Source organism: Salvia splendens, unplaced genomic scaffold, assembly GCF_004379255.2.
Source record: "Salvia splendens isolate huo1 unplaced genomic scaffold, SspV2 ctg1183, whole genome shotgun sequence".
NCBI classification, from domain to species: domain Eukaryota; kingdom Viridiplantae; phylum Streptophyta; class Magnoliopsida; order Lamiales; family Lamiaceae; genus Salvia; species Salvia splendens.
In genome coordinates this window covers 1-20,556 of record NW_024598737.1, presented here as the reverse complement: position 1 = coordinate 20,556, position 20,556 = coordinate 1, and the positions used below count along the sequence as shown (strand labels likewise).

General features: G+C 41.4%; 2 protein-coding genes and 1 pseudogene across 6 annotated transcripts; all 3 read left to right on the top strand.

Annotated features, from left to right (window-relative positions):
- Positions 1-3: 3 nt before the first annotated feature.
- Positions 4-3,003, top strand: LOC121788975 (annotated as a pseudogene).
- Positions 3,004-5,608: 2,605 nt separating this feature from the next.
- LOC121788978 lies at positions 5,609-6,654 on the top strand. Its single transcript, XM_042187547.1, has 3 exons — positions 5,609-5,910; positions 6,010-6,170; positions 6,254-6,654. Exons 1-3 carry the CDS (start codon positions 5,838-5,840, stop codon positions 6,476-6,478), a joined length of 459 nt encoding a protein of 152 aa, XP_042043481.1. The 5' UTR covers positions 5,609-5,837; the 3' UTR covers positions 6,479-6,654.
- Positions 6,655-16,178: 9,524 nt separating this feature from the next.
- On the top strand, positions 16,179-20,083 carry LOC121788976 (peroxisomal and mitochondrial division factor 2-like). 5 transcript variants are annotated; one of them, XR_006047952.1, is made up of 4 exons: positions 16,201-16,350; positions 16,519-17,317; positions 18,049-18,410; positions 19,787-20,083. XR_006047952.1 is itself a non-coding variant. In XM_042187544.1 (3 exons), the coding sequence occupies exon 2, from the start codon at positions 16,528-16,530 to the stop codon at positions 17,290-17,292; it is 765 nt and encodes a 254-aa protein (XP_042043478.1). In that variant the 5' UTR covers positions 16,201-16,350; positions 16,519-16,527; the 3' UTR covers positions 17,293-17,317; positions 19,787-20,083. The 5 variants fall into 5 exon arrangements, 4 of the variants coding, with proteins under 4 accessions (XP_042043479.1, XP_042043480.1, XP_042043477.1 ...); XM_042187544.1 differs by lacking the exon at positions 18,049-18,410; XM_042187545.1 differs by lacking the exons at positions 18,049-18,410; positions 19,787-20,083 and having other exon boundaries at positions 16,179-16,295; positions 16,519-17,481.
- Positions 20,084-20,556: the final 473 nt, after the last annotated feature.

The following is a 20,556-nucleotide window of genomic DNA, read 5'->3' as shown; positions in this document are numbered from 1 at the left end:
GTTTTTGAGCTAATGGAGACTGATCTACATCAAGTTATCAAAGCAAATGATGACTTGACACGGGAACATTACCAATTTTTTCTTTACCAATTGCTTCGTGCCCTTAAATATATTCACACGGGTAATCCTTCTATTTGTATTCCTCTTGACTAATCCTTATCCACCACCCCACCCTAAAAAATAGATAAAGTGCAAATCTTTATTTGATCATTACTCTGAATATATGCTGCAGCTAATGTCTACCACCGTGATTTGAAACCAAAGAACATCCTGGCAAATGCAAATTGTAAACTGAAAATATGTGATTTTGGATTGGCCAGAGTTGCATTCAGTGACACACCGACGACTGTATTTTGGACGGTATGAACAGGTGTTATTGTCATTGTTATTTATAATGAACAATTAAAAGAGCTGCTTTTCTTTATGCCTCTTTCTGATAGTTGTATGCACCCTGTCATAAAACACAGGATTATGTTGCTACTAGATGGTACAGGGCTCCAGAATTATGCGGCTCGTTTTTCTCAAAGGTATGTTTCTGCATTTGTCTCCCTCTTCATTGTTTCCCTGTCACTGTATTCTCAATATTGGATTGGTATATTTTATATAGAGAGATTGTGAATAGGATGATAAGGGCATGAGAGTTTTATAACAGTTGGGTACATCTGTACACGTGTCATCAAATGGTGAAGTGCCTCGTGTGTGATTCTCTTCAATGCCTCATCGGGAGCATTGGTGTGTGAAGCTCATTTATAGGTTTAGTTTGTTCTTCTTGTGCCATGGCATCAACATTTTTGGCCGTCGTTCCATCTTGAATTTTTTACTGTACATTTCAGTATACTCCAGCTATTGACATATGGAGTATCGGCTGCATTTTTGCTGAGGTGTTGACGGGGAGACCACTTTTTGCTGGAAAGAATGTTGTTCATCAGCTGGACATGATAACCGATCTACTCGGCACTCCTTCAATGGATACGATTTCTCGAGTATGCATTTTTTATCATTTTTTTTATAAATTTGAAGCTTCTCGTTGCATATGAGACCATACTTAGTTTTGGTAGTATCTTTCTTGTATTCTTCTTTTTAGGTGCGTAATGACAAGGCTAGGAGATATCTCACAAGCATGAGAAAGAAGCCGCCGATTCCTTTTTCACAGAAATTTCCAAACGCTGATCCATTAGCCCTTCGGCTCTTGGAGAAGCTGCTTGCTTTTGATCCAAGGGACCGGCCTACAGCTCAAGAGGTTTGCTTTGGCCTGAATCCCGTTCTGATAGGAAATTATTTGAAAGCTCGGGATGATTAGATGCTGCATATCTCTTGTTTGCCTTTAGGCACTAGCTGATCCGTACTTCAAGGGATTGGCCAAAGTTGACAGAGAGCCATCCTGCCAGCCAATTTCGAAGATGGAATTTGAATTTGAGAGGCGGAAGGTGACAAAAGAGGACATTCGGGAGTTAATATTCCGCGAGATACTAGAGTACCATCCTCAGCTGTTGAAGGACTACATCAATGGAATCGAGAGAACTACCTTTGTCTATCCGAGGTGATATTCTTTTTACTCAAATCTCTTCACTTTTCAAAAATGCATGTTGCTAATGGTGGGAATTATCTTTTACCCAGTGCTCTTGATCAGTTCAAGAAACAATTTGCTCATTGGAAAAAATATTGGCAAAAGCTCACCAGCGATTCCTCTGAAAGAAAGCATGCCTCCCTTCCTATGTAGTACTTACTCCCTTTATTCAAGTGCCTATTGGATTTACCTTGCCTTAATGGATTTCTGTTAATGAATTTCTGTCTCCGACTTTGGATGTGGAAGTCCATTATTTACGTGCTAGTAATTCGAAGTTATTCCCTATATTCGTGTTCTTGATTACTATATGTTTGCTAATCATTATTGATATTTGTGGCAATCAGCTTTTAGTCTATTTCGTGCACTCACCAGCAATCTTTTGCATGATGCAGGTCTACCGTTGTACATTCTGGTGCAGTACCACCTAAGGATCAAGCTACCGTTCATCCCAAAGATCGACAAAATGGTGAAGAATCATGCGGTCGAAGTTCAAGAGATTCCAATGGGATTCATAGTAGTTTCCCTAGAACATTGCAGCCACCGCAGAGGATCCTACAAGGTTGTTCGATATAACGAAGAACCTCTCTCGTTCCATATTTACCATAGATTTTCTCAAGAACTGATGTTTAATTCAAACCCTACACAGCTAAACCAGGTAAAGTAGTTGGCCCAGTTTTCCATACGAGAGTGGGAATGCCACAAGAGATGCTTATGAGGGAAGAACTCTGGCACGAACGGGTGTTGCTCCTCCCCCTATCCCACCGACAAGTTGTTACTATAGAAGCAGCAAAGACAGGCTGGAAAGACCAGCAGCAGAGACTCAGAAAACCTTGCCACCTCAGATGACGAAGCAAATGCCCAACTGTGAGATGGCTGCTAAACTAGCTCCCGATACAGCAGTTAACACAGGAAGCAATCCTTTTTGCATGAGTCGGGCTCCAGTGATGAAGGTCGATCACGCTCATGACAGAGTCAGGGTTGACGCTAACCTTCTGCAGACCAGAGCTCCGACTCACGCAACTACAAACGCCAATGCAGCTGCACACAGCAAGGTAGGTAGTGTTCAGTATGGCATGGTGAGGATGTATTAGCACACGTATTTAAGGCAATACACCTTCGAGTATATAATTGCTGCTCGGGGGGGGGGGGGGATGGCCGTCGTGTACAGTAACAAGGGGCTTGTAGGGCAGCTGGAGCAGCCCTAATACGATAGTAACATGTTTGATAGCATCGCCTTATTTTGGTGGTGAATCCCTTAGCTAATGTTACCTTTTACTTATGTTTTTCATCATTTTTACTTTGGTAAAAGATGAGTTTCTGCTTCTGCTGATTTTGGAATGGAAATCTCTCTTCTAACATATTAGCATGTAGTAGTATAAAATTTGGGTGTAAGACGGTGCAGCTCAATCATATGTAAATTTCGATTTGCCATGCTAGTTTGGTGTCTTTAAATTCATAAAAGAGAAGTTTTATTTATTACTCCACTATGATACTTTTGCAGCTTGCAATTTGCCAACTCGATTTAGTAGTTTTATTTATTACTCCACTATGATACTTTTGCAGCTTGCAATTTGCCAACTCGATTTAGTTTCTGGGAAATTAATTGGCGGTGGATCAATTAACTAAACTTATAGTAACTGGCAAAAAAAGTATCTGGATTTAGAGCATCCACAACCGTGCTAGCTGGCAAGAGCACGGTTGTGGGCCCGACGCCACTATTCCTGCCTGCTCTCTGGCAAGAGCACAACACCCGCAGCTGTGCTCTTCCGCAAGGACAAACACAATTCAATTTAAAATTCAATTAAACAAAAACATTTCCATAATATTAAAATTCATTACAAAACCACAATAAATATTACAAATTACAAATAAAATAAAAAAGACATAATTAAACTCCTAAAAATTAAAAATTACATAATTAAACTCCTAAAAAATAAAAATTACATAATTATTGGCTAATATTACCCGTGGAAGACTACTGATCCGGCGGCACTAACCCCAATTATTTTTGGAGACCCAATATCATGGCCTCGTGCGTTTGAAGTTGCGTGGGGGTCATAGTTGACCTATCGGCCATATTGAGTTGGCCTAAGAGCATCCACAACGAGTTGTTCGGGGGTGGAGGTGGTGCATAGGGAGCGGGTTCGGGAGGACGGCGGTTGGCCACCGCCTTCTTCCTTCTTTGCGGTCGGCGTTGGGAACCGCTTGGTCCGGCGTCGGGGCTACCCAAGTTAGCTCCGGCAAGTTGACTAGCAACTTCTTCGGAGCCGGCGTCGGATAGAGACCAACCTTGACCGTTTGGAGGAGCCGCTAGAGGAGGATGTTACGCCTCCCATATATTTCGGGTGCGTCCGCGTATCCTGCCAAACGTTGAGGTACTTGAACGACTTGCAGTTCATGGATTGGTAGGTGCTCAGCGCGGCAGTGATGATGTCGACCTCGCTCCGGCCGCTCCCGACATTCCGCTGTTCCTGGAGGAAATAGCCATTGAACTTGCCAATTTAATCGTTGTCTCGGCCGATGGCGTTGCGCACCATACTCTCGTTGCGCTCAATCGTTCCCGGAGGCCGGTTTTCATTGTACCGGCGAGGGACGCGCCACCAAAAGTGCTTGCCGGATTGGTTCGTGCCAACCACCGCATCTTCGGAGATTTCCAAGTACGCCTTGAACAATTTATCCATCTCCGCCGGAGTGTACGGTGTGCGGATACCGCGAGTAGGAGAAGTCGGAGTTTGGGAGGGGGCGGTCGGCCTAGGCTCCGGTGTCCACCCGTATCGCCCTTCGGAGGCACCTTGATCGTCGATTGGGTATGGCCAGTAGCTACCCGGAACGCCCGAACTTTGGGTTTGAGGAGGGGCCGAATATTCCGTTTCCGAACTAGGAAACGGTTGTGAACCCAACCATTCGGGGTTCCAACCGTGATAGGGCGGGTGGTCATCGCCTTGGTCGGACATTGTTATGTTGTAGGGTGGAAGAAAGATTGAGAATGGATATGAGAGAATGAAGATGAGAATGGATATGGGAGAATGGATATGAGAATTGTGTAGTTTGATGTGAATTTTTTGGTGTGAAAGTGAGGGTATTTATAGATGAAAGTGTGTATTTTGGGGGGGGGGAATAAAAAAAAATTAAAAGTGATAAAAACGGTAATAAACGGATATATTTTTTTTGGGAAGTGAATTTTTTTAAATTTTTAATCATTTTTTAATTAAAAACTGATTTTAATTAAAAAAAATATTCAAAGGCAACGGCTATGGCGTTGCCCAATCACGTTCGCCACGTGTCCTGCTCGCTGGCACGGCGCTGCTCGATGCATCGAGCAGCGTCGTGCCCGCCGTGCCAGCGACGCGAGCGCAGCGGCGGCGAGCCTCGTCCTTGCCAGCGGCGCGGACGGACGCGGGGCCCGGCACCACCGTTGTGCATGCTCTTATGCCGAAATCAGCCAGCTTTCATTTTCAGGAAGCCACGGTCGAGCTCCACTCTAGCTGTCCCCATAGCCATTGCCCAATCGCCGTTCGCCACGTGTCCTGCTCGCTGGCACGGCGCTGCTCGATGCATCGAGCAGTGCCGTGCCAGCGACGCGAGCGTAGCGGCGGCCAGCCTCATCCTTGCCAGCTGCGCGGACGGACGCGGGGCCCGGCGCCACCGTTGTGCATGCTCTTATGCCGAAATCAGCCAGCTTTCATTTTCAGGAAACCGCGGTCGAGCTCCACTCTAGCTGTCCCCATAGCCGTTGCCCAATCGCCATTCGCCACGTGTCCTGCTCGCTGGCACGGCGCTGCTCGATGCATCGAGCAGTACCGTGCCAGCGACGCGAGCGCAGTGGCGGCGAGCCTCGTCCTTGCCAGCGGCGCGGATGGACGCGGGGCCCGGTGCCACCGTTGTGCATGCTCTTATGCCGAAATCAGCCAGCTTTCATTTTCAGGAAACCGCGGTCGAGCTCCATTCCAGCTGTCCCCACCGTTGGATCTGCAATACTAACTGGAGTATATAAATATTACAAAAAAATGCAAAACACTTCACTCCTACCAAATCAAACTACACATCTACACTACACTTCACTATCTTCCTTTCCCGTCTCCCTTGAACAAGAGCAATGGGTGGTGCATCTTGTAAATCCTTGTAGTCTCTATTCTGTTTGGTGCTGTTGTTCTGAGCTTCGGTTCCGGCGATTTCTACCGCGACGCGGAGATCACGTGGTGGAAGGCGGGCGGCAAGTCACTCTCTCGCTAGACCAATACTCTCTCTGGCTCCGGTTTCCAATCCAAGAATGAATACTTATTTGGTAGATTCGATATGCAGATGGAGCTCGTCCCTGGAAACTCCGCTGGAATACTTTCTTCGTAATTCTGCTTTCCCTTTTCTAATTAATTCTCACATTCTAATTGAATTACTAATTGTTTTGTTTGTTCTAAATTCAAATTCAAATTTGGAACTTGCAGTTGTCGTCTCAAGGAGCAGGACACGATCGATGAAATCGACTTCAAATTTCTGGGGAATTCAACCACCAACGTTTTTGCCGGCGGAAAAGGCGATAAGGAACAGCAATTCCGCCTCTGGTTCGATCCGACTTCATCTTTCCACACCTATTCCAACGCATCATGTGAGTGTTGATCTAATTACTTTGATTATAGAATTGTTGCGCGAAATTAATTAATGGTGCAAGTAATTGAATTGAATGTACAGATTTATGGTGGGACAACATTCCGATCAGAGTGTGACGAAGCCATCGGGACTCCGTTCCCTAAAACGCAGGCGATGAGAGTTTACTGCAGCTTGTGGAACGCCGACGACTGGGGCCGTGTCAAGGCGGATTGGAGCGACTTCAACATCAACTCCGCCGTTGGTGATTCCGCCAACAATGCTGGCAGACGCAGGACCTTGACGCCCAAGGCAGAAACAGGCTCCTAAGATGGGTTCAGCAAAACTATATGATCTACAACTACTGCTCTGATTCTAACCGCTTTGCTCAACGATTCCCTCCCGAGTGCAACCGCTCCCCATTTTGAATCACTCATTCTTTTTATTTCCCTTAATCATTCATTCTTTTATTTTGTTTACTGATTAATCAATTGAACTTAATATCTTTATTATTTTACCTATATTTTGTCCTAATTTATAAAAACAATGATACTTGTGTGACCGTGGGTAATGATGTCCATGTAATATATCACATGAACGTCATTATCCAAAAATCGATTATGTGTTCGACCTATTGATAAAGGGTATTATTTGCTAAAAAAACGAGGGGTTACACAAAATTGCTAATAGTATAATAAATACAGAAATTAAAAACTTAACTCATCTCTGTGCACAAGAATATGCATTCTCGCGTGACATACTAAAAAGGAAAAAGTACATACTCTTGTGGAACACATATAATCAAGTATTTAAGATATACTCCCTCCGTCCCATGTTACCTGCACTATTCTATTTCGACTCGTCTCAAACTACTTACATTATTTCTAGTTTAAGTTATATTTAATTAATATGTTAGACTAAGTTAAGAGACTCTTTATTAAGTTATGTCTCATTACACCTAAAATTCTAATTTAATTATACTAAAAAATGAATCCCAAATTAACTTCCTAAAATAAAAATTGCGAGTAACGTAAGACGAAAGGAGTATCTGATACGATCCTATATCCCATTATTTAGTTATATCTTTTGATTCACCAAATCCTTCCATATATTTGTTATCTTGGTCAATAAGTTAGGGTATAGTATTAGAGTATTATAAATAGAGATAGATGGTTATTATTTTTGGATCCATTCAGTAAATCAATAAAATCGTTACGTGTCCAACAACGTGTTGAGAAATTCTCTTTCACTAAGATCTCGCGCTGCCCGACGGAGAGGAATTCCCGCGCACAGCCGGTTCTTTGCTACCGCCGATCCTTCGCTAGGACGCCGGAGAAACGGGATACGACGTAGGGTCGTATCAACTGGTGCTTTCATCTGTGTACTCATGAGACGTGTTAACTACAACAGCAGAGTCGGCTGGGGCTCTTCACGCCCTGACTCATTCACGAGTGGGGGGCAGCGTCGTCAACAGCCCGTTGATCGTCGCAATTTTGGGGTCCCTCATCGACTGCAGTTAGATGATAGGGATTTGGAAGTTCGTCAATCGGAGGAGATAAATCACGACGACTCGGTGAGTGGTAGGTTGGATCGCTTATTGGATCGTCTCGACAGATTTGATGCGTGGAGGGACGAGACCGATCGACGTTTCCAGTATCTGGAGCCGCCGGTGGCGCGCGAGGCAGAACTGCCCTCGTGTTTCGAGGCCGGAGAGGATTGGGGGGATGATGGTTTCAGGTATACGCGGTATGGTGACAGAGGGTATAATTCACGGTACCCTAACGGGGGGCTGCGAGACGACCAGCAGCCGGGTCGGGGCTGCCGCGGAGGCTGGGCCAACGAGGTTCATGCTGGGACCGCCAGGGTATATACAGGCCCGTACCCGTGCGGGAGGCTTCGACCAGTCGCAGGAAAGGCCATCAACGTGTTGGGATCCCCCACAGCGTTTCCAGGCCAACATGTCGGGTTATGATCAACCAAGAGGGTGCACATGGATGCCCCGCGTTTCGATGGGACAAATACATCCAATGGGATCTCGAGGGTCCAATTTTACTTCAATCATTTGATGATTCCCCGGCGCAGCAGTCATCGGAACCTTTACCGACGCCGATTCAGACCCAGGGAGGTCCGGGACGTGCGGTTGATCAGGCAAGGCCACCGAGGGTCCGGGTTTCGCAGGCAGAAAAAGCGGAACGAGCTCGGTTGGGTCTGTGTTATTACTGCCCAGATAAATGGTTGGTGAGTCATGTGTGCAAACAACGTTTATTATGTTACTCTGATGAGAATGATTTAGATGAAAATGGTGGGAATGATTTAGATGAAAATGTTGAGAAAGAAGATGAATATGATGAGAATGATGTAGATGGATCAAATTTATCCTCGATGGTTTTAGGTGAATCGGATACATCGTCGTCTACTGACAGTGCTTCCCGTGGGAAAAACATAAGCAATTCCTCCATGTGTAGTCCAAATTGTACTAATATTGATCACTTGGAGGAAATCATCGCCGATGCAAGAAATATTAAGAAAACATTGTTCATGGAAATGGAGTCTGTCATCAACTTGATGAAGCAAGCGGATGTGAAGGAGCACGCGGCAGAACAGGCCAATACGGAAGCTGCAAGAGTGGAGATGGATGCGCAGAATGAGATTAAGGAGCTGAAAATAACGATCAAACATGCGACGGAGGCGAGTGGTTGTATTGGTAAAGGAATCAGCCGGGTTTTGATCATCAAGAAGCTTTGTGGTGTGGGGAAAACGTTCGCAATGGATCTCTTCCTCAAGAGGGCTTGCGTTGATAACGCAAAACTAGAGCATGCTACGTATGAGTGTATGTTTATGGCGCTGCTGTGTGAGGGAAGTTATAAAGGAAGACATTCAACTGTTCGATATGTGTTTGATCCCGGAGGATACGCATCGCCAAAGCTTTCAACTATCATCGTGCTTCGTGGTTTCCACCTTGAGGACAAGGTGGATTTTAACCGGGGGAGAGTTGATACGATCCTATATCCCATTATTTAGTTATATCTTTTGATTCACCAAATCCTTCCATATATTTGTTATCTTGGTCAATAAGTTAGGGTATAGTATTAGAGTATTATAAATAGAGATAGATGGTTATTATTTTTGGATCCATTCAGTAAATCAATAAAATCGTTACGTGTCCAACAACGTGTTGAGAAATTCTCTTTCACTAAGATCTCGCGCTGCCCGACGGAGAGGAATTCCCGCGCACAGCCGGTTCTTTGCTACCGCCGATCCTTCGCTAGGACGCCGGAGAAACGGGATACGACGTAGGGTCGTATCAGTATCATATACCGGGTTACACCGGATATCTAAATAAGATATTAGTACTACCATAACTTGCTTGGAATCTTAATCAAGTATTTAGGGCATATCATATGCCGGGTTACACCGGGTACTTAAATAAGATACTAGTAGTCTAGTACTATCATAAATTGCTTGATATGGATGCAATTTGTTATAGCGCTACTGCGCTAGTATCAAATTGTAATATATTGACTGTTTAAACAAAAACTGTAATATATTGACTGTTTAAAGTTTAAACAAAAACAGAGACAATCTTCTAATTCATCCATTTTATACATTGGAACAATGTAATGTTTTCAATTTATCAATGGGGTTAAAACCCAGATTTTACTTAAACGGGGGATTGCAGCTCAATTAATAAAGGAGTACTCCATATTAAACATGCCCACGGTTCACGAACCGGCGGTTCCGAAAGATTTTACTTAAACGGGGGATTGCAGCTCAATTAATAAAGGAGTACTCCATATTAAACATGCCCACGGTTCACGAACCGGCGGTTCCGGTTCGGTCGATGGCGGAACCGGAACCGAACCGTGAGGCTATTTCACGGTTCCGGTTCCGGTTCCGGTTCGGAACCGCCGGTTTTCCGGCGATTTTGGCGGTTCCGGTTTTCGAACCGGCGGTTTCGCCGGTTCAATTATTTTTTTTTTAAATTTGAAATTTGGCTTTATACAATAAATCGGAACAAGACAATGCATAATTCAAGCACAAATAAGACGAATAAGGAGAAAATGAAATAAATTTTATTGATTTTGAGTTGTAACGGACAACGATACATTACAATTTACAATACATAAGTATACAATACAACAACATACAACAATATAATATAATTTACAAGTGTCGTCGCCTCGTGGGACTCGGAAGGTAAATAAAAAAAACATGAAATGGGGGGGAAAAAGGAAAAATTGAAAAGGGCTTGGGATCAACTTAAACTTTCAAAGTTAAACTTTTCAAATTTAAGTTGAGTTGCCTACGTATCCACAATTTTATTGAGGAATCAAAGCCCACGTAGTTCTCTTACCTTAGGATCAACCATTTTTTCTTGCAAAATGTTGCCCATTTTCTAAGCAAACATATATCAGCACGCCATATACACATTGCTGCATTTCTAATAGGGGCAATTTGATCTTCCAAAGCAATCAATGCATCTCGAACACACATAGTCAGAATATTATTCAAGCATGGAAAAAAATAGCACTAATAGATAGTTTGTTCTGATTTTTTCCATGATAGATGCTTGAATAATGTTCTGACTATGTGTGTTCGAGATGCATTGATTGCTTTGGAAGATCAAATTGCCCCTATTAGAAATGCAGCAATGTGTATATGGCGTGCTGATATGTGTTTGCTTAGAAAATGGGCAACATTTTGCATGAAAAAATGGTTGATTCCGAGAAGAATTGTACTTGAAGATCATTAAAATATATTCCCCATTTGATAAATATCTTATTGGTAAAAAAGTGGGTATCTTTGAGGCAGATGGTACTGGAACACAAATTTATATATGGAATCTGGATGATACTTCAAGATCATATATAAATTTGTGTTCCAGTACCATTTGCCCCAAAGATATCCACTTTTTCACCAATAAGATACTTATCAAATGGGGAATATATTTTAATGATCTTCAAGTACAACTTAGCCGCAACAACGATACATTACAATTACAAATAAAAAAACATGAAATGGGGGGAAAAAAAATAATTGAAAAGGGCTTGAGCTCAACTTAAACTTTCGAAGTTAAACTTTTCAAATTTAAGTTGAGGTGCCTACGTATCCACAATTTTATTGAGGAATCAAAGCCCACGTAGTTCTCTTACCTTGCTTACCTTTTTGGTCGGCTGTGCTCGCCGTTCACCGCCCCCCGTCGACTCATTGCTAATGTTGAGTGCCCTCGCTTCTGACCTCGTCATCGCCATCGGAAGAAAATTCTTCACCATCACTCTCTACACGGAAGTCGAAATCCGGCTCTTGTGCTCTCATGTCCGCCTTTGCCCAATCGTCAAGTAACATAGTGGCTTCCATGTTCTTGGCGGAGAGATTGCTCCTTTTGTCGTCTAGGACACAACCGCCGACACTAAAAGCTTGTTCAACGGCGACGGTGGAAGCGGGAACGGCGAATATCTCCTTAGCCATGATGGAGAGTATCGGAAACTCTTTGTCATGTGTTCCCCACCAATTAAGGACGTCAATTTGTTGAGTAGGAGGACCTGCATCTTGAAAAATAGAGCGCGATTCCAAATATATATCTAATTCACTAGTCGCTCTAGTCCTATTGGTTGTAGTACCGTATAGATCTTGCAATTGTGATACTACGTCGGGATCAATCATGATATTGGTAAAATCCCCTCCACCAAAATCAAATGTAGACGGACTAGGAGGAGCACGTACCTGGTGAGCGGTGTTATACCGCATTTCATATTCCGCGTAGAGAGAACGAAGTGCACTATCTAACCTTAGTTTGATTTCATCAACATCCGGAATACTTAGTTCGAAGCATTCTCCTCTTGTCAAGCCCATTTCGCGGAGTTGAGAAAATCCAAAGCGTGCAAACAACCATAGTACATGTCTAAAATTTTATAAACACCATGCAACTTCCACTTTGGATCCAAGCATTTTGCAATCAAAAACACATTTGGAATACGTGAAAAATATTTTAACCATTTTTCAACCATGTAAAACAAAATAGCCTTCAACTCAATGAATTGAGTATTTTTCACACAAGTTTTAAAACCAATTGCCACATACATGCAATGCTCCAAAACGCGCACAGAAGTAGGATAATAAACACCGGATAACTCAACAGTGGCATTTTTGAAAGCGCGGAATAATCGAAATAAATCCATGCTGTGGTCCCAACAAGCGGGTATCAAAATCAAATCAGAAGGAACATGAGGACAACTTCTAAAAAAATCACATAAATACTCAATGTGGTTCAAAGTCGACTCCAACATATCATATGTCGAGTTCCAACGAGTTGAAACATCCAAACGAAAGTTGGTGTACCTGCATTGCTTACCATGACAATATCTCTTCCAAGCTCTACCAATAGGAGCTTTGTTATGAATCAACTTCACAGCAGTTCTAATAGGATCAACATACTTTTGCCACAAATCGATCGCATCTTGAACACACAAATTCAAAATATGGGCAATACATCGCACATGAAAATATTTACCATCAATAACAGGAGAACATGCACTGATTAGTTCATCTATGCTAGCAGTGTTAGCGCTAGCATTGTCAAAACCAATTGAAAAAATTTTATTGATCAATTGAAATTCATTCAAAACTTGAATGATCAATTGAGCAATTGCTTGTGCAGTGTGTGGTGCGGGAAATTCCCGAAATGCAATCAAACGTTTGTTTAAAGTCCAACTGTGATCAACGAAATGCACAGTGATGCCCATATACGAATTTTTACAAAAACAATCAGTCCACACATCAGAACAAATAGAAACTTTATGCCCTAAGTTAATAATAAACGTACCTAATTGCGCCTTCTTTTCCATGCATTGTCGAACAACGGCCCGAGTCATTGAAGTTCGACTCAATTTTCTTGCAGCGGCATTATAAACTTGCCGCATACTCGACTCAAAAGCATCGTTATCAAAAGCATTGAATGGAAAATGTTTCATAACGGCAAATCTAGACATCACATTAAGAGCATTTTTGTGATCATATTTCAAAAGAGTATTGCTACACGTACCTGATGTTTGGGATGAACCCGTCCCACTCCCGGTCCCGACTCCATGTTGAAAGTTGAGTTGAGTTTGGGTTGGAGCGATACCAAACTCGACCGGATGCGCTTTCTCCATGTGACGGGTAAATGTACCGTATCCTCCACCCCTTCGGAATGTGTATACGTTTTCGCAATAGTTGCAATACACATTATAAGTGTTAGGATCGTTACTATCTTGTACCTTCTTGAAATGTTTCACCATGATGTTGGAGGTTAAAGACCTTTCAGCTGGTCTAGGAGGTTGAGGAGGTTGTCCACGACCACGCCGACTCCTTGGTGGTGGTGGGGGTGGCATTTCTTGAACCTCTTATACCTCCTCCCCCTCCTCCTCGTCGTCGTCATCATCATCATCATCTTCATCAACATTCACAGGGGTTGGACTTTGTTGGGAATAGGCACCGCGACCGGGAGCACCACTACCGGTACCAACATAAGCATCGCCTTGGTATTGAGAGCGAGAAAGAGCAATAGCATGTGCCACATCTTGCTCTTCTCGAGCCTACAAAATAATATTTGTATTGTAAATACAAAATAAAATTATGAACAATAATGTAATGTAATTCAAAATTAATTAAATTAGTAGATAATAAATATTAACCTGCCACTCATCCATGTTCATTTGAGAAATTTCATCAATAACGGATCTCCGAGATGGCCTCTTGGCCTTTCCCTTATCAACACGACCTTCTCGGGATGAAGACATATTGCTATGTAGAAATGTAGAAATATGGAATAATATTTTTTTTTTGTTTTAGCAATTGAGAAAGGAAGACAACTTATAGAACTACGGGAACAAGTATAAGTGTATAACAATGCGTAATAAGAGTAGCACTTGCGTAATTAAATGGAAGCACAATAGCACAAATGAGAAATTGGAGACAAAGAGAGAGAATTGGGAGATTGAAGAGAGAAACTCTTATTAACACAAGAGTGGGGTGAATGTAAATGAAGATAGAGGGGGGTATTTATAGATAAAAATGGGGGGGAAAATGGAAGAATTCGAATTTGAAATTTGAAAAAAAAAAGTTGAAAAATCGGCAAAACCGGCGGTTTTTGGCGGAAAACCGCCGGAACCGCCGGTTTCCGGGCAAAACCGCCGGTTTCCGGGACGAAACCGCCGGTTCGGTCAACGAAACCGTCTGCAAAAGCTGCGTCATGTCGCCTCGTTTCTCGCGCCGCAACCGGAACCCCCTGAACCGGCGGTTAACCGCTAGTTTTCACGGTTAACTGCCGGTTAACCGGCGGTTCACGACCGAAAAACCGCCGGAACCGGCCGGTTTTTCAGCTAAAAAGCTGCCGCCGGTCTGCCCCATCACATGCCTTGAAAAACGCGCCTGAACCGGCGGTTTAGCCGGTTAACCACCGGTTCCGAACCGTCCGGAACCGCCGGTTCGGTGACGGTTCCGGTTCGAAATATCTTGAACCGGAACCGGACCGCGACCCGAATTCCGACGGTTCCGGTTCGGGAAAAAGGCCACGGTTCCGGTTCGGCGGTTAACCGCCGGAACCGGAACCGGTGGGCATGTCTACTCCATATACACTTTTCATCTGCTATTCTATATCTCATTTGAGATTAACACAAATTTTTACAAATTAAAAAAAAAAAGAATGAAATAAGTTAGCTAAATATAATTAACATCTTTAACCATTTACATCAAACTCAAACTCATATTTCCATTTATATTAAACTCAAACTAATTTTTGAGTATTAATCACACTAAAAAATAATTTTACTCCAATCATTCACACAAAATTCAAATTTTATACTCTTTATGTTCCTTGTTAATAAAGTCGCTTCTTTTCGGCACAAAAATTAAAAATAATGTGTTAAGTGGACAGTGAATAAAGTAAGAGAAATGAAGAAAGAATAAAGTATGAGAAATAGTTACTCTTTGCTAAATGACTCAATTATCTTTTTGAACTTCCCAAATAGAAAAATGAATTAACATAGATCAGAGGGAGTACCATTTTTAGTATATGTCTCACAAAATTTTTACAGTTGCACCATATTTGATGTTGTTCCATAGAAAAATTTAAAATTGGGTTTGAGTTTGGTATATAAGGCTGACAATTTTTTGCAACGACACGTTAATCTGACACGAATCTGCTCGAAATTAATAGGTTTGGGTCAAAGCTTATTAGGTTCGTGTCCTTATCGGGTCGACTCGTTAAGAACGCGAAATTAATAGGTTTGGGTCAAAACTTATTGGGTTCGTGTCCTTATCGTGTCGGGTTCAGGTTACCCATTATGAAATAATATTATAATATTATTAACTTTTAGCATTTTTAAAAATGATAATTTTTTGTTGGATTTCATTGGATTTTGTCGCTATGAATTTATTGAAGTTATTGTTCATCAGATCAGATTGTGTAATCAGATTTTAGGTTTTTAATTAGACCCTTACAAATCAGATTCAAAGTTTTGTAACTTTTGTTAATCAAGAGCAGTTGTTATCAGGTTCTTATCGTATTATCAGGTTCCAATCATGTTATTAGGTTCTAACCGTGTTATCAGGTCGTGTTGTTATAGTGTCGTGACGTGCACGTCTTGTAATCGTGTCGTGTTGACCCAAGGTGGTTCGTGTCGTTAATGGGTTCGTGTCGGGTTTGTGCAGTGTTCGGTTTGAGGGTAGCAAGTCAGGTTCGTGTTCGGGTTTGGGGTTTTCTTACCAGATCGAGTGTGTGTTTGTCCTTATTAGATCGTGTCGTTAATAGATTGACCCGATAACGACTCAACACGCACGATTTGCCACCCCTATAATAATGTATGATTGGAGAAGTTTTTTATATAAAAAAAGGTACTCCATATAGTTCAAGAAAGAAGATGGTATAAAAAGAGATAATCTAGTGCGCAAAAGTGTATTGCGATGGACCATAATAATATTATGGTTAGATAGGTTTTCTATATGATTAAACGCAAAGGAATAAGTACTTTAATAGGACGATCTATGTCTTAAATTTTAATATAGCCCGTTTGAGGAGGAGTAGTAATTTTTTCCTGCCTTTAAAATACACAGCATTTCTCTCTCGACTGAAAATTCCATAAACCCTACAATCTTCCGCACACCCTAGGCAGGTTACATCTATTTCTTTCTTGAATCTCTTTTCTCTTCATGGAATCAATCTGGTAACAAATTGAATCGTAAAATTCCGTTTTCGATATGTCCTTATTCTCTGTTTTTCCTCCCATGTTGTGCAATTATGAAATTCGTCGATTTGAGCATCCGCTTGTTTCTTTTTGGATCAAATCTGTGTTATTATTATTTTCAATGCGTTCTCTTTTTTGTGTTTATAGGAATATTTAATGGCGGACGAGTCGTCGTTCCACGAAGAATTCGCTGATGCTGACAATGCGGATTCCGACGAGCTCAATCAAAGGATCAATGATCTCGAGGAGGAGAACACTAAGATCGTCAAGGAATACAAGCAACAAATAGATGAGCTGAAGGCATCTGTTGAGAAATTGGAATCCGAGAATGCGGATTTGAAGAATCAAACAGAGAACGCGCAATCGGACAACAAGGCGTTTGGTGCTGTGGCTGCGCGCGCCGCGGATCTCGAAGGCGAGGTGTCGAGGCTGCATCACGATTTGGCGACCGCGATGATCGATTTGCAGGAATTGCCTGGATTGAAGAGCGAATTGGAGGGGATGAAAGGGAGGGCGGTGGAGAAAGATGTGAAGCTGGATGCGGCAGAGAGGGAGAAGGCGTTGCTGGTGGTGGAACTGGATGCTAGGGATAAGCAGATCCAGGTTTTCAAGAAGAATGTGGAGGAATTGGAAGCTGTGGTGGGCAAGGGCAAGGGCAAGGGCAAGGGCAAGGGTTCTGCGGAGAAGGATGGTTTGGCGATGAAGGTGGAGAAGATGAAGGCTGAAATCAGCGTTCTGCAAAGCTGTTTGGATGATAAGGAGAATTTGATCAAGGAGCTCGAGCGTCACGGCAATGATAGCCTTGGAAAGAGAGGGTTGGTTTGTGGCCTGAGGCAAAGGGAGTGGATGCTTGTGGGTGGCTCGGCCATTGCTACTGCTGCTGTAATGGTGGGGTACATACATGCTGCAAGGAAACATTGATTTGTGCTTCTTCAATGGTAGTAAGGTAGAGAGTAGGAGGATTTCTATATTTCCTTTTCTTCTTGGCCGAATTGGGAGAGTTGTGCTTTAGTTTTGGATAATTGTTGCTTTTGGTTTGTGCTTGATGCTAAGTTTTGGGGACAGTTATTGTTGATCGGTTAATGCTAAAAATGTCTTGCTCTTGATGCACATCATTTTCTTGATCATTTCTTTCAAGATTACCATGATTTTGCCACCATGCTTGAATCTTTGACCATATGGCATTTATTCGCTTGTGATCTTGTACTGTTTTTGTGTGCCAATATGTTATTCAGCAGAAAAGTGAATGTGAGCTTCTCTGCATGTAAGAAGTGTAGAGTGTCCGCCCTATTTGTCTGTTGTCAGGACCATTTCCAGCCTTCTATAACTATTATTGATACAATTATCAATTGTACCCAACATCTATCTACACAACATTTAAGTTCGAGTCCTTAGCATGGTATGGCCATGGTGGCTATGTTCGTCACTTGTAAATTTCTCCACTGACAATGGCAAACCTCTGTATTTAATTTTCAAGCTATAAAGTTTGCCCTTTTACGAAGCCCATTTCGTATAGGCCCATTATTTTAATATATTTTAATATATTATTATTATTATTTTAATTGAGTCGAAACTTGATCGAGTTGGAAAGAGAGAGTGGTAAAAGTAAAAGGTATGAAGGCAGAAATTGAAGGCATTTTACCGCTGTTTTAAATTCTTCCTGTGTTGGCATTTCAGCTCCTCGTGATTCGTGCTGTTTTCAACCAAAAGACCTCTCTCTCTCACACACACAGAGACAGACCAGTTACAATACAGAATACAGATGGGAGTGAACCCTGTTGCTCTACAAACAACACAAAAATAAAAGAGGAAAAGTGAATAAAGAGTCTGTCTCACTCTGAAAATCCCTTTGAACAAAATGCTGTTTTCCTACTTCCAACTCACTGCTCAGTGCTGTGCTGCACTTCCCCCTCCCTCTCTCTCTCTCTCTCTGAACCAAACACCCCTTGCGCTATTTGGGTTTTTCTTCAAACTAGTGACTTTGCTCATGGCGGCAGTGGCACCATATTTTCTCAGACCATGGCCTCTCCTCCCAAAAGGTCACTCTTTCTTTCCTTGCGCTGTTTGGGTTTTCTTTTTTTATCTGCCCTCGATTTGTTATTCATATTTTTTGTGTGTTCATACAGCTACATTTACTTTACAAGTTGCGAGCATTTGCACTTACAAATTTGTCTATTTTTCTTTTTTGCTTTCTGTATTCTCTGTATTGTTTCATACTAATTTTGTCCATGGGAGATCAAATCTACAAGAAATTGTTGCTATTTAAGTTCCCATGAACTGATTATGCTAATAGAAATGTTACTGCATGTGTATACAATTCGAGATTTTAGTGTGCATTCAGGAACTAGATGATGTATCGAATTAAAGCAATGTACTATGAACTAGTCTTTTAACCACAGTTAAAAACAAAAGCCATAGTTTAGGAGTGTCACTTACCTTTTTTTGTTAACTCAACCATCCCTCATTAAAGTAATTCAAATCTTGAGAACAGCATAAGAATTCATTCATCTTTGATGCCAATCTTGAATGTTGTAATACTCAGGTGCCCTCTGTTTCTGCTAATTGAGGCCCTCTTCGTTCACAAATGACTAATTGAATTTGGCATAAAATGTATGAGAAAAAGTTGAACTTGATGAAAGTAGCTAGGTGGGTGTTTATAGTCTTCCATTTTGCGCACCGCCTAATCTCTACTGCACCACCCAAACAAAAATCTCAGCGTATGGTGTTTGCAAATAAATCCAAGTTTTCTGTTTGTTTCCTCAAAGGCAACATAACCTTTTCCATTGATGACATAATCTTTTCATGTTCAGATCGATAACTCTAGTTTCACATGGTCGTTGGCTGATCATCGATCCAAGTTCCATGACGACAAAACATAAATTCAATTAAGTGTTTGAATGTCGAAAGATATCTACTAAGCACTAATCTGAGTTATAGCGCTTAACTAGTGTTGGTACTTGGTAGAGGGAAACTTATTGGTCTTCTCATAGTCATCAGACATAAAGAATTATGATCCTGTGCAGATTTAAATTCTCCGCTGCTTGAGTTTGAAAAATCTTGCCTTTCTTGATTATGTTTTTCATCCCCATTAAATACTTGCATATCTAAAACTGGAAGCATTGTTCTGTTCAACATTGAATACAAGGCCAGAATAGTACTGTGTTGTGAGATAACACAGAAAAGTATACACAGAATGTTGCTGTCACAACATGAAGATTTTTGTTGCCTATGCTAAACTGAATAATTAGTGATTGTTCTTTCTTGCTGCATTTTCTTTTGTTACTTTCTATTAGGATTTTCTCGACTTTGTGGCGTTTGATTGCAATATGGACTGTTGATGTTTGTGATGATCATGTAAGTTCGATTAGGTTTTCTTGTTTTTATAAGGTTGGGTTTCGACTTGTTTGTTGTGCAGGTCTCGAAACCGGTGAGCTGATGCTCACTTCAGAGATTTGGAGGAGCAGAACACTACATTTGGGTGTTTAGTGAAGATGTAGATTGAGAAATTCATAATATCTAAGGTAGGGAATGAAGCCTTTGGTCCGCAAAATGCACAACAAATACTGTAACATGTTGATAATTCCAATAGTGTGATTCGAATGAAACGAATCATCTTTCATGTCTGAGATTTCTGCTATTCTAAAATTTTGCATTTTTTCAACACACATTTGTTGTATCATTATCATATATATGTACTCGTTCACTTGCTTGATTCGTATGCTTTCTTAGTTGTTTTTTTGTTTTGCATCTAATGTGGGAAAGCTACGTGTTAAGTAGTAGTAGTTCGGATCCTCACCAACATTCCTTTTATCACCCCTCAATTAATTGTTGACTATATATGTATATGCAGTCATAATACCGACAGCCACACAAGTACTACTGTTTTAATTAAAAGTAGAGGTAGAAATTTAGTTCCATTGATACTATTCTATCACAATATAATCAGTAAACAAAATAAAAGAATGAATGATTTAAGGGAAATAAAAAGAAAAAAATGATTCAAAATGCTCTCGCTTCAATAATATCCCACTAAAATTTCGAATAATATACAACACCTATACTCAATACATTAAATTATAACCACTACTTATAGTATTTTCTTTTTTTATAACTATTATCCAATTCCATTTATAAAACTTTCATTATTTTTAATATACGTAAATATTTAATTACTCAAAATTACAT